The 15,238-nt window shown below is 40.9% G+C and overlaps 1 protein-coding gene across 1 annotated transcript in view; it reads right to left on the reverse strand.

The window, feature by feature from the left end:
• The window catches only part of ITGA9 (integrin subunit alpha 9), a 244,396-nt gene that overhangs the window by 126,757 nt on the left and 102,401 nt on the right, over positions 1-15,238 (reverse strand). Inside the window, exon 16 of the mRNA XM_042044551.1 lies at positions 6,068-6,223. Coding sequence (XP_041900485.1) covers positions 6,068-6,223 — 156 coding nt within the window. The remainder of the gene's footprint in view (positions 1-6,067; positions 6,224-15,238) is intronic.

The following is a 15,238-nucleotide window of genomic DNA, read 5'->3' on the forward strand; positions in this document are numbered from 1 at the left end:
ATTAACTTGTGGGATGTCTGCCAGAAACTCAACACAGTGGAGAGGAGGCTGTCTAGGAGGTCCCTGGAGCGTGTGGAAGACAACTTTCTGACACAGCTGGTAAGTGAGCTTAACAAGGGGGGTGCCCTGCTGGACCTGCTGTTTACAGAGAAGGGCTGGTGGGAAATGTGGTGGTCAGATGACATCTTTGGCACGGTGGCCATGAAATGATAATCAATTCTTGGTGAAGTAAGGAATGGGGTAAGCAAAACCGCTACCTTGGACTTAAGGAGGATGGACTTTGGCCTACTCAGGACACTGGTTCAGAGAGCCCCCTAGGAAACAATCCTTAATAAGAAGGGGGTCCAGGAAAGCTGGACATACTTTAAGAAGGAAGTCTTAAAGGTGAAGAGGAAAAGGCCCTCCCTATGTGCCCAAAGACGAACTGGAGAAGAAGACCAGCCTGGCTGAACAGGGAGCTTTCACTGGAACTTGGGTTTATGACCTTTGAAAGAAATGGTAGACAAATCAGGAAGGCTTCATGAATGTCATTATGTCATGTAGAAAGAAAATTAGGAAGGTGAAAGCCCAGCTAGAACTTAATCTGGCCACTGCTGTAAAAGATAATAGAAATGATTTTATAAATACATGAACAACAAAAGGAAGGCCAGTGAGAATCACCATTCTTTATTGGATGCAAGGTGATCATAGTCACCAAGGATGAGAAAAAGGCTGAGGTGCCTAATGCCTTCTTTGCATCATTCTTTAACTGTAAGAGTAGTTATCCTCATGGCAACCAGCTCCCTAAGCTGGTAGACAGAAACAGGGAGCAGAATTGATCCCCTGTAATCCAGAAGGAAGAAGTTATTTACCTGCTGACCCACTTCGCTACTCACAAGTCTATGGGACCAGATGGAATCAATCCCAGCGTGATGAGGGAGCCATCAGAAGAGCTCACTAAGCTGCTCTCCATCATTTGTCATCAGTCTTGGCTAACCAGAGAGGTCCCAGATGACTGGAAGCTGGCCAGTGTGACGCCCACCCGTAAGAAGGGCCAAAAAGAGGATCCAGGAAACTACAGACCTGTCAGCCTGACCTCAGTGCCCAGCAAGATTATGGAACAGTTCATCTTGAGTGTGATCACATGGCACATACAAGATAGCCTGGGGATCAGACCCAGCCAGCATGGATTTAGGAGAGGCAGGTCCTGCCTGACCAACCTGATCCCCTTTTATGACCAGGTGACCTGCCTGGTACATGAGGGGAAGGCTGTGGATGTTGTCTACCTGGACTTCAGCAAAGCCTTTGACACTGTCTCCCACAGCATAATCCTGGAAAAGCTGGCAGCCCATGGCTTGGACAGGTGCACATTTTTCTGGGTTAAGAACTGGCTGGATGGCTGGGCCCAGACAGTGGTGGTGAATGGTGCTGCCTCCAGCTGGCGGCCAGTCACTAGTGGGGTCCCCCAGGTCTCCACTGTTGGGCCCAGTCCTGTTAAATATAGTTACTGATGATCTGGACAAGGGGATCGAGTGAACCCTCAGTAAGTTTGTGGACAACACCATGTTGGGAGGGAGTGTTGATCTGCTAGAGGATAGGAGGGCTCTGCACATGGATCTGGACAGGCTGGATCGATGGGCCGAGGCCAATGGCATAAGGTTTAACAAGACCAAGTGCTGGGTCCTGCACCTTGGTCAGAACAACCCCATGCAGTTGGTACAGGCTGGGGAAGATTGTAAACCAAACTTCTCCAGCTGAGGAAAACTACAGGAGAATTCATCCATTTCACTGAGAGGAAGACTCTGGGCTAGCTCAAGACTAGCACATTGCCACTTCTCAAGCCATCTAAGCCAAATGTAATCATTTGTCTCCTATTTGAGCTGACTAAATTCATCAAGAGCAAAAGAGACACTACTGAAGGGATGGCAGAGGGAGGAATATAAAATGCTTTCAGCAATCCCACTCCAACCAAATAATTGCAATTAGGCAGGAAGGGTAGCCCATGGTGGATCTCTGCAAAAATAAATGCAAAATATAATTTCGGATCTTGCCCTGCCAAGGAGGAAGGAGTTTTGTGGCAAGATATTTCATAAGGAACTCAGTCTCCCAGGGATTTCCAGTGTGCCTAGGTATAAGCCAATTAATCTTCAAATGTTCCACCTACCCAACTACTGACAGCTGTATTAAGTTACTCAGGCTTCAGCTGCACCAGTAAATTGAATTGCCCTGGCCTCCAAAACAGGAGCATCCTAACTCCTGACGCATGCGTAGGAATGGTCTGCAGTAGTTGGCATAGGTTAAAATCATGCCAAGAGCCATTACAACAGCTTGGCAGAATAAAGATGTCATTCCAATGCCAAGAAATGTCGTGGGCACAGCTCAGCTTGAAGACAGTGACATGACCTGACTCAAGAAAGCATACAGGGATCTCTGCTCTGGAGAAGACACCACTGACAGAACTGGACCATGCTGCATGTATGGACACTGTATTTCATCCTGTCCAGATCTATTATTTCTTTGTTCTTAATATGAGATTGAGGTGTATGTGCATGTTTTAAAATACAGAATGACATTATTTGTGCAGCAAACCAAAAATCACTAGATGTGTCCATAAATCAGCTCCATGAAAATCCTTCTATACTCTCTCATGCCTGCCCACCAAGCTAATTTATTTACTTAACCAGCTATTCAAACACAAGTATTTCAAAAAAACAGACGTCTGCTTTAAAAAGGTGAAGTTCATCCAAGAAACATGCAGTCTCATTCACCCAGGAGTGCAACACTGGACACAAATTTTCACTGCAAGTCAGTGGCACAGTAGGAACAGAAGGTTGTAGACATTTTCTGTCTCTTCTTTTAACTAACAAACAGTTTTGGCACTCACAAAGACCTGAAGACAGTGACACAACTAAATCTACTCAGGATATGTTCCTAAAACAAAATGGTATCTTCATCCGCATAATAGCTGGTGATTTTATTACAGTATTTAGAACAGGCATAATTCTAGCCTATCACGTTTTGAACTCTAAGATACATTACTGGATAATACTAAGAACAAATTCCCACTGTATTTGGCGGGAGAGCTTTCTCCTTCTTGGTTGACACGTATTTATACAGTGGGTATATAAAAATAAATGTTATAGTACAAACCATTTACAAAGAACTAAGCCAAACCAAGTTCTAAACACACAATAATTTCCCTGAAGCAAGAAGACTTACTAGCTTTTTCCTGTGGATGAAGGTAGAAACTCGATTTGGGAGGCAACAAAGAGACTAATGGAAAGTCACTTCTTACTGAATCAACAAGATCTAGGGCTTTTGAAAACAACAACTAGCTATATTGAATGACACTAGTACTAACACTAACACTAATTTTGTCTACCTGACCTCACCTGTGTCATATCTTCTGAAAACAGAAAACACAAGAATCTTGAATTGGACTTCCAAAATGTAAGGTTCCTCCATAATCATTAGATTCTTTGAAAATGTAAATCCTTTATTGTATTAACTTTGGTTCCTACTGTCCCTTTTGGCCTTTTAAAATAATTTTTACTTACAAGATAATAAGACTGCTGAAAGAGAACGCTACGTCCCAGTTTTCCCATGAACTTAAGTCTTTGAGGACACCAGCACCATGCCCTAAGGCTACTCCATGTGGGCTTTGTCACCATGACTGCCACACTAACTCTGAAGCTCTTACCACTTCCTTAGCTGAAAGTACACTTGCCAGCACACCCAGTGTCAAAATCCTTTTCTTACTAAGCTAAGTGAACAACATCTGGGAAAGGAATGAAAAGGGATTGTTAAGCCGGTTCCCTCCCATCCAAATTGCAAAAGAAAACAAGTCAGAGAAATTCTCAACATATTTTTGTCCCTGCTCTATAACCTCAGTATTTAGGTATTTTAACATTGATTTGAGACTTGCCTGCAGGGCAAGATGTGACCTTTTGAGTTGAAGCCGATTAGTAAAGAATACAAGCAGCTTTGTTCATGTAACACTCAGGTTTACAGCAGTGTGCAAGTTCCAAAGTTCTCCACAAATTCCCATCATATTGTTGTAACAATACAAAATTCATATACACAACAGCCCCACAATCCCTCTTCATAAAAATAAGTCATTCTTGAATGCATCTTTCATTCACAAATTTATAAAAATAAAGCATACTTGAATAAAAAATCATGCCTTAAAATACAAGGATTATAACCCAATACAGTTCAAAGCACTTGGTTATATAATGAATCAAATAAAACAGTTACTATTTTTTTAAAGTAGTATTCAGGGACCTTATGAGACGAATCAGAAAGTAATGATACAAATGATGATGCTATCATGTCAATAGAAAATTAACTTAAGGTTAAAAACCAGATCAAACCATTTACTCTAGACAGACTTTTCATGGCTAAAAAAATGGCGGGGAGGAGAGGGGAGGAGAGAGGAGGGGAGGGAGGGGAGGGGAGGGGAGGGGAGTTTCATATTCACAAGCAATGGTAGCTCATAACTGTATAAGCATCCTTTGGAAAAAGAACTTGAATGGCTACAACCCTAAGCAACTCAATCTAGCTTTTAAGTTAGCTCTGCTTTAAGCAAGGAACTAGATCTACAGAGGACCCTTCCAGTCTAAACTACCCTGCAATTCTGACACACAAGAAGCTTTGCATGCCACAGAAGAAGTTTGATTTCACTGAGTAGCCTTGAATTCATGGCTGGATGTTCCAGTGCTGGCACAGTGGAAGGCTGAATTGTCCTGCAGGCTCCTTCCTTGGCAGACTGTTGTGTGTTGGGGTCCCTCCCCCCTGCCATGTAGAACTGGGAGAGAGGCCCTGGGGGAGAGGCACGGAGTTTCCCTGCCCCTGGGGAGCCTCGTTCCCCATTGGTTGTTTTGTGTTCCCCTGTGCGCGCAAGGACCCTCGGGTCCCATGATTGCCTCAGTTCCTCGGCAGAGCTCCAGCCATGCAGCTGGAGAAATAAACATCTCTCTGAAACATCTATCAAGAATCCGTCGATATATATTTCTTTTCCACGGGACTCCTTGTTTGATACATTGTGTTACAGTATCCCCACTGTAACAGTTCTGCATCTACTAAAAAGGGAACCTTTCAAAAGGCCACTAGCAGAGTCTCTCACCTCAACATGAGCACCTTCTTCATGAACCCTGAAAGTGTTTATTAGCTTCATAAGTATTGTCTTGATCACTGCTGTCAAAACCTCACAACATTGGCCTGCATTTTCCAAAGATGCTAGTGAGATCAAGACAGGCGAACAAGAGAGGTGGGATAAACACATACACTTTACTCCCTTAGGGAGAGAAAGGGGGAGAGAAGGAAATCTGTGAGAAAAGGGGAGAGAAGGAAGTATAATAATAGTAATAATAATAATAATAATAATAATATATTTACTTGTTACATGAGGATTGTTTCACCATTAAGGGAATTCTCTTACTCTCACCAAAATTAAAGATAGAAGGGCTTCTCGGCATTGCAGTGGAGCAAAATAGGATCCTAATAAGTACATGGCTTCACCTACACTTTACTTTCTCTGAAATAAAACCATCCTATTTAACATGGTATGTCCTACAATAACAGCAGGAGCAGGTTTCCCTCGCCACATGACTGGATATGTGAAGTCCTCAAGAGAAGAGGACAGCTGAGCCAGGCAAATTTTTTGTTATTCTGCCCATAGCTCTCCCCTCAGACAGTTCCCATATCCCCTTCTGCACTAATAAAGGCTTAATTTAGAAAGAAGGCCAAGACCAAGCCTTTCACAAGAACCTCCTACATTAAGGGAAGAGCCAGGAGGAGCAGGACCTTTCTCATCTTTCCCTTCCCAGCACAAACACCCTGAAACAAGAAAGTGACCTCACTTTGTGCTGTCCAGCCTTGGAGGCACAAGTCTTTACTACATAACAGAGCAGCAACGAAGTTAGTAACAGTAGAGATTGTACAAAAACCCAAAAACCCATACAAGCAACCCAAGCTCTGGGTTGCTTGTATGCAAGCAACCCAGAGCTTGGCAATCCACTTTGAGAACCACCTCTGCTGTCAGTTCAGCCACAGGCCTTCTTGGGAAATAATGTAGTCAAAATCTGACCTGATTCCTTTGTGCTATCTTTTGTCCTTTCTTCCAGCGAAGAATGGGCTTCAGTGCAGGTAGTTCCTTGTCCTCTTTTCCTCTTTCTATCACATGTTCCCCAAGGCTGTATGAAGCTTCAAACACAATTGGAGAGATGACGTCCTCAACTCTTTTCTGTACAAGAAACCAAATAGATATTTCACCTATGTGTATAGGCAAGCAAGTTTCTACCTACAACTACACATTTGATTAAACTAGATCATTTAATTAAATATGCAATTAAACCAGATTCAACCTGCAGACAGATTTCTCTACTTCCTTTATCTTTCTCCAGGTCAAACAGGAATAAGCACATTACAATGAACAAGTCAGAAGTTTAAAAAAAAAAATTTAAAGTTATTTTTTTGGGACCTACTTTTCAATACACAGAAGCAGTGGAATATTTAGCCCTCCTATAAATCAAGTGGTTTTCAATAAAAATATTTTCTTTAAAAAGAAAATAAATTAGAAAGCAATTAAATTCTTCCTGCAGAAGCAAAGAGCAAATAATCTTAATCTCTGGGGTTTCTAAATCCTAGACTTTGACTGAGATCATCTCTAGTGAGATCCACTCATTAAAAGAACAGAAAACTCCATCTTCTCTTGTTTTTTTGCAATATCAGTGAAATGAATGGATGAGTAAAGGTACTAATGTGGCTATAAAATAGGAGTACAGACATGCAGGGGCAAGAAAATCCATCTTCCAGTATGTTTCTCAAAGTGAAATTGACAGTTTCCCCCATCCTCAGCACAGTAACACTTTCAGTTTGTGAAAGAAGAAAGTTTTTCAGTTTTTTTATTTGCTTATTGTAGGCTTCATACCAGATGTATAAAATGGTGCTATATTATTTGGCCAATGGGACAAAAGGATTGTCTTTTCTTGCTGCTGGAGCCCAAGCCACAAAATTCATACCATTTGTCACAACATGCAATGCCTAAATCCAGATTGCTGTGCCAGGACAAAGTGCTCATTGTGCTCTGTTCACAGACTTTGGATTGGACTTCCAAAATCCAATCTACCAGAAAACCTAAGTGCAAATGCTCTACCTTTTCATAGGCAAACATTCCTCTTAAATTTTAGTTACTTAAAAACATAGCATGAATTCAGCACAGATGAAATTGAGGCAATAAATAAATCCCATAAGTAAGCAAATCAAACATTCAAATGGGCCAACTCTCAACTTTACCTTGCACTGCTTAGTGGGCTTGTCTGAACACAGCCCACCAACCACAAGAAGCAATTGAGAGGCAATGCCATTAAAATTACACCTTCCAGATGTGGGAAACCTGGGTACTAACTGGCTTTCAGACCACCCTGTTTGATATGTTTCAAGACAACCGTTTGCTCTCTCCACTATGTTGACTATCCACAGATCTCTGAAGTCAAAGATTAATGGCTAACCAAAATCATCGGTTAGTTGGATGAAAAATAGCAGATGTCGGGCTGGATGACATTTACCCTCTTGCACCTTCAGCCAGCCCTTAAATTCCCTACCCTAATACCAGTGTCTTCCAGTACTCTGAAGTTCAGACTGTACATTGCTTGGAGCGATTTGTGCTTTCTTGGTAAAGAACACCGATCAACTACAGACACAGCAGCAGTGGTGATAGCTTGACTGCTTCCCAGTCCCATAAAAAGAACTATGCATGTTCTGCAGCACTGTTAGTCCTCTCAGCAGGAGAGACACTCATGCCTGCAGCCCCTTTCCTCAGTCCCATCCCCAGGTAGGAATCGTACCATACTGAGACTACTACATAACAACACTACAACTCACAGAAGCTGCTAGCTTTGCTCTCACAGAAAAGCACAGCCTATGAGAAGACTTCATATACAAAGAAACAAGACTATAAAAGAGCATGCCATACAGCAACAGTCAAACACAAATCATCAGGCAAATTGCCACCTCATCCAACCATATGCAACCAACTATGTAAACACAGAACGATAAAAATGTACGCAGAGGGTTAAATTAAAATCCACCTATCATTTTTGTAGCTTTATTACTGCAGTATGGGAAGAATAAGTACTTAATCACTTCTACGTGTTTTAATATGGTTTGCAGGGTTCAGTCCAATGCCCTTTAAAGTTGAAAGGTAAGTTTCCTATTGACTTTGATGAAGGTTGGAGTGTGCCTTTATGGTTTGCTGGTGTTCTGCTTCATTTTAGTGATGAAATTGTGAATTTTCCATCACCACAGCCCTGGGAAATACATTTCACATACTCATCTTTAAGTAAGGATAAAATTATGAATGATACCCAGTTATTAATTTTGCTACATGTTCAGTCCCTTCTGCTCACATCCTTCAAAAATGAAGGCAACAGTCTGTGGCATTTATCCTCAGTAAGACAGAGGCAAGACAGTTCTGTCTCACAGGTACACCACAGACTGTCAGAGATGTCAGCACATAAAGAGAATAATTAATATTTGGCCAAGCACAATCTGGAGAAGTACTATTTTAGGCTGGAAATATGACCAGTTTCTTTCTCTTTCAGTCTACCCAAATGTATTGCTTCCTGTGTTGAACCATATATTGATGACACAGCCCACATATTGCTTTTAAGTATTCTTGATTTCTAAGAGGAAATCAAAAGGTTCAATGAGAATCCTTCAAATCAAGGAAACTATACATTTTTTTTGCAGAAGTTGGATGACCCTAGTGAACTGGATTTGTCAAGGGATTTGATTTCCACAAGCAGCTTTTACATGTAATCACCGTTTGACACCACAAGGCTGCTATGCTGAGGAAGTGGTGTAGGCTAAAGACATTTCTGAGCCCTGAAAAAATAAACCTGGCAAATCATAGCACAGCTTCAGTAATTGAAAAAAATGTTTGAAGGACACTACAACAAGTGTAATATACAAGGAGTTCAAATTATGAACAGAAACAACTATGCAACTAGGGTTCAGTGAGTAATAGTAATAAATACCCAATCTGTACAGACTGGAGTCACTGAACTGGTGCAAGTTTTCACTGTGCCTGCACTGGAATTGGGGTCCTGAAGCTGGGTTTGCCATCAGTAATCTTATCCTCTTACAAGTGTTTTCTCTAGGGTAGTAGGGTTTTCTCCCTTCTCTTTTTCAGACCAGATTTCGTTCTGGACATCAGAAATTTTTGCAATAAGGCTTTTGCAGAAATCAATACATTTAGTCCTTTCTGCCAGTATCCCTTCCTGCAACAGAAAGAGACCTAGCCATCTGCATCCTTTCATCAGGATCTTTTCTCTTTTCCTCTGAGGCACATTGCATGACATCCCTCTGAGTTGAAGACAAAGGTGCTTTGGTATGAATAAGCTAGGTTTTTACCAAGAGTATTACAGGATGATCCCTCATTAGTACTTAGCAAAGACAAAGAACTGACAGTCAAAAAACAGCACACTTTTAAGAGCATCTATGAAAGCAACAAGGCACCTAAAAATGTTTTAAGACATATCATGGTCCTGAAAGCTTATCCTAGCAAATGTGATAACAAAGGCTTGCTATCTCCTCTCACAGAACAATCATCTCAAAGAAATTTTTGGATGTTGTGGAAGTAACTGTACATGGCCACATATTTCTTCATTTTTTTTTCTCTGATTTAGCAGAGGAGTAACAAGTAAGAAAGCAAAGCTTCTGCCAGATTTATGACTGTATTTCTGTTTGACTTTAGTACCAAAAAGCCCTAAAAATCTGAAAAGTAACCAAAGAGCAGTGATCAAATGTCACATCTGTGATTCTGAACATCATTTCCAATTCCCTCTTGAAGATGGAGTGTGATAACTGTAAGAAATAATTTTTGGCACTTTTCATAGGCATGGCCTAAGGCATATCATGACAACACACAAATATCAAGTCCAACATCCTAAAGGCACATTGCCTTGGCAGGCAGCCACTGCTTTCTCTAACCTTAAGCTAACAAGAGCCCACACACATCAGGAATTCAAGCAAATTTGGCTGGAACAAGACAGAGTTTTCATCAAGGGATAGGATTTATTCTACTCATGGTGCAAGTGGATGCCGGACTGGATATAATTTCAGCTTTCTTTTGGCTCTGTGCCACAGTACAGGGGGCTGTACATGAGCTCAATAAATCATCACATTTAATCCCCTTTCTTCTAAAAGGTGAAAGTCTCCAGCAAGGACTCTGGAGAGTACCAAATTCCATTTTTAATTATGGCCAATGAGCTGAGAAATAAATTGAGATGTAAATAATCCCCACAATCTACAGCAGGAATAAAGGATGAAACATTGCCTTTTAAAGGAATGAATATGAACTAACTTTCAGCAGCATCATCTGAAGAAATACACATAATCATCAGGATGACTTATACAGTTGCTTGGTGCTTTTGTTCTTGATCACATCTTTCTGGATTTCTCTTTTCTTTCTCTGTGGGAAAGTTCTCTGATCTGCCCTTTTTTCTACTCCCTCTGACTTGATCCTCAGGATTTTAACCCATGCATGAATTTCAGCGCTTTTACTGAATTCAGAACAGCTTTTCAGTACTTCTGAGAATCAAGTTCTGTTTAGTTAAATGACAGAGAATGAATTCCAGGACTTGTTTTTTAAAACACTCAACTTGAAACTTTTAGTCTAAATGTATTTATTGCAGGTGCTAAATAGCAAGCGCTCATAATAGACTAGAAATTTTTACAGGCGTAAGTACACAGAATAAATTTGACAATCCCAGTTTAACAGATAACATATTAATGCTGCAAAATGTATGAAAAACACTGTGCTAATGCTAATCCAGAGTACAACTTTAATCAGCTCACAGGTCACTACCACATAAATCCTCAACTCAGTGTCAAGAGATAAATAGTTCCCTGACCAGTGATCTCAAAAATTACTCAAATGTCCACCAGCCTTCAGAAACAAAAGCCACTACTGGCACAATCTATCAAATGAAATCGCTGCTGTAGGTCTTAATAAACATACATTATAGCTTATGAACCAGTAAGATGACAATGCTTGACTTTAAAAGGAACTGTCTTCTCCAGTTATCTCAGTCTCCCACAGTGCAAGGTTTAAAAGCCATGCAATTCAGTAAGAATATTAATTAGACAAATTGGCTTTTAACTGGAAGACAAATTTTCATTCATTTCAAATGAAAGAATGTGTACATGTCATTCTAGTACCTGAAAATTAATAAGGAGCAACTAAACTTCCTTGCCCTGTTCCTTGCAACACTTACCAACTCCAAGTTTAGATACCTTGGTGTCAAGTCCCAGTGCAAGTTAATACTTTTAGTCTCCTACTATGCAAAAGAATAACAACCTTTGTCCTCACAAGAGCTTTCCTCTGTACTCCACTTACTTTGATAAAGATAGTCTAGACTTGTAGTAAGTTATTTCAGACTGGCATAATTTTAGAGTTGATGTCTCCCCACTGCAAAGGCATACAAAACATGGTCATGACAAAATCAGCTAGAAAAGATCTAGTTCCCATTCCACACACAAGGTGGGGATTTTTTAAAACATATCTTTTTGAAGTTTTTAAGATGTTACTGAAGAAGGGAAAAAACCCAACTGCAAACTCTTTTCCAGAGAATAGACAAAATTAAAAGTTTACTTGATTGGTAAAAGCTCATTTACACAGTTACTGGTGAGTTTTTTGTCAAATTAATAGTATGTGAAGGCAATCAGAGGTCTGACATTTCAATCATACATGCTACTGTTTTAAGATCTTGTGACAGCTACAATTCAACAACGAGGTGAATAGTCTTTGTTGCTAAACTTCAACTATTACAAGACTTCAGAAGAATCTCAAAGTTTAGAACAGGAAAAAAAAGCAGCAAAGTATTTGCAGGGTATCACATGCCCTAAAGTTATTTAGGGTTAGTGTTCGAAAGAAGGGGAATGCTTTCTTTATCCTCTTCCTAAATGCTTTACTCCAGCACACAACTGTTTCCATTAGGTCAGCAAGTCTTCTTGGCACACACACTGAAAAGTGAAAAGATGTCCTGGGAAAGAAAACAGCAAATCCTAAATCTAGTTAAATAAACACCAGGCGCCTGGGAGCCTGTATGCATTGAGAGAACACCCTGAGACACCAAAAGAAGAGCTGGAAGTCGAAACCCAAGCTGAGTACAGTCTCACTGTGAGTCTAAGTGCTCACCATCCTTGTGCACCTGGATTCCTGCTATCAGCTGGCGAGTGATAAAGATATTACTGATGTGGCCATAGGAGAGATTGCAATCAATAGTACAAATATTCCATGTCAAAGGTTACAACGGCTTAGCAATAATATGCTGTGGATAATCTTTTCATGGTAATCAGTAAGTAAAGTTAGTGACTGCCATCCAAATTCGATATTATGTATTAGTGATCCCAGATTTTGATTTTCTACCTTTGGACTAAAATGCATTATGACAATACAGTTTCATGTTCTATTTATACATTTGAAAGTCAGCTCTTTTATTTGACCTATTGTTTTCAGTTATGTTTTTATTACCCATTCCCTTTCTCTCTTTTATAGTTCACTTTCAGTCTTTCATTGGGGTTTTTTAGATGAAAAACAAAGAAAATTCCTTGACTGTCTAAAATCATGTTGCTCCCCTTTGAAGAAAACAGACCTGCTGGGTTAAAACATCCAGCTTTTTCCAGGTACCAGGCAAAGCACAACCAATCTGCAAAATATGACAAGACACCTGCAATACTGACAATGCAAAAATACAAACCCTTACAAAGCCCAGGAGCTGATGGGTACTTATGAAATGAAGATGTGAACTTAGATGAACAAATAGAACCCAAGAAGGAGGAATAGGGATAAAAATTCAAACTTTTATTTATTATCTTTCTGAAAATATCATGTATTTCAGCAGGGAATAATATACAGAATAGAGACAATAATTAAATCCAGACTCTTCCTGCACATATGTAACCTGTTGTATACTCTTTTTTTTTCACTGGAGTTTCTGCATTTCATATTTTGCTGATACAATGTTTTATCAAAACAAAGCTTTAAAGAGATTTCCTTTAACAGTGTCTTAAATTCTGCACTGAATGCAGAATAAGAGTTAGTCCAACTACCTGTTTCCTTTTATACAGCATTTGCCTCCAATCCTGACTGAGAAGTCAAACACAGGGGACCTGTGTATGAAGCTGTTAGAGGAGAAGGAGTTTAAGATCCTTGGCCCCTGAGCCATCATATACGGTAACAGGTCTGCTAAAAGATCAACACACCAATGGATGGACCTGGGAAAGTGTTGTTAACTTCATGGTTAATTTCAGCATTCATATACTGTATTTTCTTGTTCACTCTCTTGCTTTCTTCCCATATACATCTGGATAAAACCAGCTGTGTGTATGTGTTATCCAACAAACTTCTAGTGCAAAATCTCCCACACAAGCTGTCCTCAGAGCCAAGGACTTGGGGTAAGGACCGCCTCTCCCAGCCCATTCCTGAGGCAATAGCCCACACAGGTGGTCAGGAGCCCTCCTTGCTGTCCTATGCCCCTTTGGCTGTGTGGTAGCTCAAACAGATGGCATGATGCAGCTCAGCAGCTGATGACTGCTTTTCAATTGACACTGAATAGCATTGTGCCCCCCAGTCCTGGCCTGAGTTCTATCTGCTTCTTCACAACCATGAGTAAACCCCTGACCTACTCTGTAAGAGAAAGCAGCCATCCTTCCTTCATTCTCTTCTTCTCATGATGGTTTTTCTTCTTTCTCTTGTAAAAAATATGGCGGAAGTACCTGGGCACATTTCAAGAGCCAACAGCAAAGTAATCAAAAGGCTTCTCCCAGAATATCTGTATAGGACACAGGAGAAGGACGCTCTTCTCCTTAGTGTTTCCCACTGAACATCCCACAAAGTAGCTGATTAAATGCCTGCTCCCTTTTGAAGGTGCTTGTCACTTCTCAGTAAAAATAACCATCGAAGAGAGATTTATATGAATTGAAATAGGATTCCCCACCCTGTCATGCATATGAGTCTGTGGCAGTTTAAGAATGGTATTCTCCAATTTAGTGTTCCCACTGAATCACTCCAAACCATGCACTGCTCGCTTACTCCACTCTTCCTCTCCTTCTTCCTCCTGCAGTGGGCTGGAGAGGAGAATTGGAGGCCCAAAAGGGCTGAGATAAGAACAGTGTACTGGAAACACCAATGAAATAAGACAATGAACAGCAGTAACAACAATACGAATATGTACAAGAAAGACGCAAATGATTCACACGTTCACCATGAGGAAAACCCCTGACAATACCCAACCACTCCCACCGCCACACTACGTGACCCAGAAAAGGGACCCCTTCCCCCGTTACTGGAAAATTACATGAGCTGGTATAGAATAACCTCAAGGTTCCAGCCATGCCCCTTGCGGCCACTGCCAAAATTAACACTGTCTTGGCTGGTACCAGGACAGGGTCCTGGGGCACATTTTCTCTCACACTATCTTAAAGTATAACTATGTCATATCCAGCAGGTCACCTTATTATCAGTAGGTCAAACATCTATGGATAAGATTATCCTGCTACATTCCCTAGAATTGCAGTGGATTTGTGTTGGGGTCTCGCCCCCTGCCGTGTAGCCCTGGGAGAGGGGCCCTGAGGGGACAAACACGGGGTTTCCCTGCCCCTGGTCAGCCTCATTCCCCATTGGTTGGTTTGTGTTCCCCGGTGTGGGAAGGACCCTCGGGTCCCATGACTGGGGAGTTCCTGAGCACAGCCCCGGCCATGCGGCTGGAGAAATAAACATCTCTGAAACATCTACCACGAATCTGTCCATATATACTTCTTTTCCACGGGACTCCTGGTTTGATATATGCGTGTTACAGTAATCCCCGCTGTAACAGATTTGTTTGAGAAAAGCATCAGTCTGTACCAACTGACAGCTGTCCAGATGTCACTTTAGTTCTAACCCTGGGTCCAGGTGGCTGAAGATCTGCTAGAAGAGTCAAGAGGCAGTGGACAGAAAGGCTGGATGGTTCTGAAACATCATAGTAGCAGTGGAAAATATATTTTGATGGATACTTTATTTTAACCTTTTTTTTCCTGAATTGAAGGCCTGACAATATGTTGTTATGATTCTTTCAATGCTGTTGCTAGAAAAAGCATTTCATCAATACAGCTTTATAAGAAATACATGTACGAAACAAAGAAACATTCTAGTTAAGCCCAGTTTCCTATAAAAATGCACAAGAAAAAAAAAAAGTACATGTATGAAACAAAG

The sequence above is a fragment of the Corvus kubaryi genome, unplaced genomic scaffold, assembly GCF_017639235.1.
Source record: "Corvus kubaryi isolate FWS band 111438036 unplaced genomic scaffold, C.kubaryi_AGA036_p1.0 37398, whole genome shotgun sequence".
Lineage (NCBI taxonomy): Eukaryota > Metazoa > Chordata > Aves > Passeriformes > Corvidae > Corvus > Corvus kubaryi.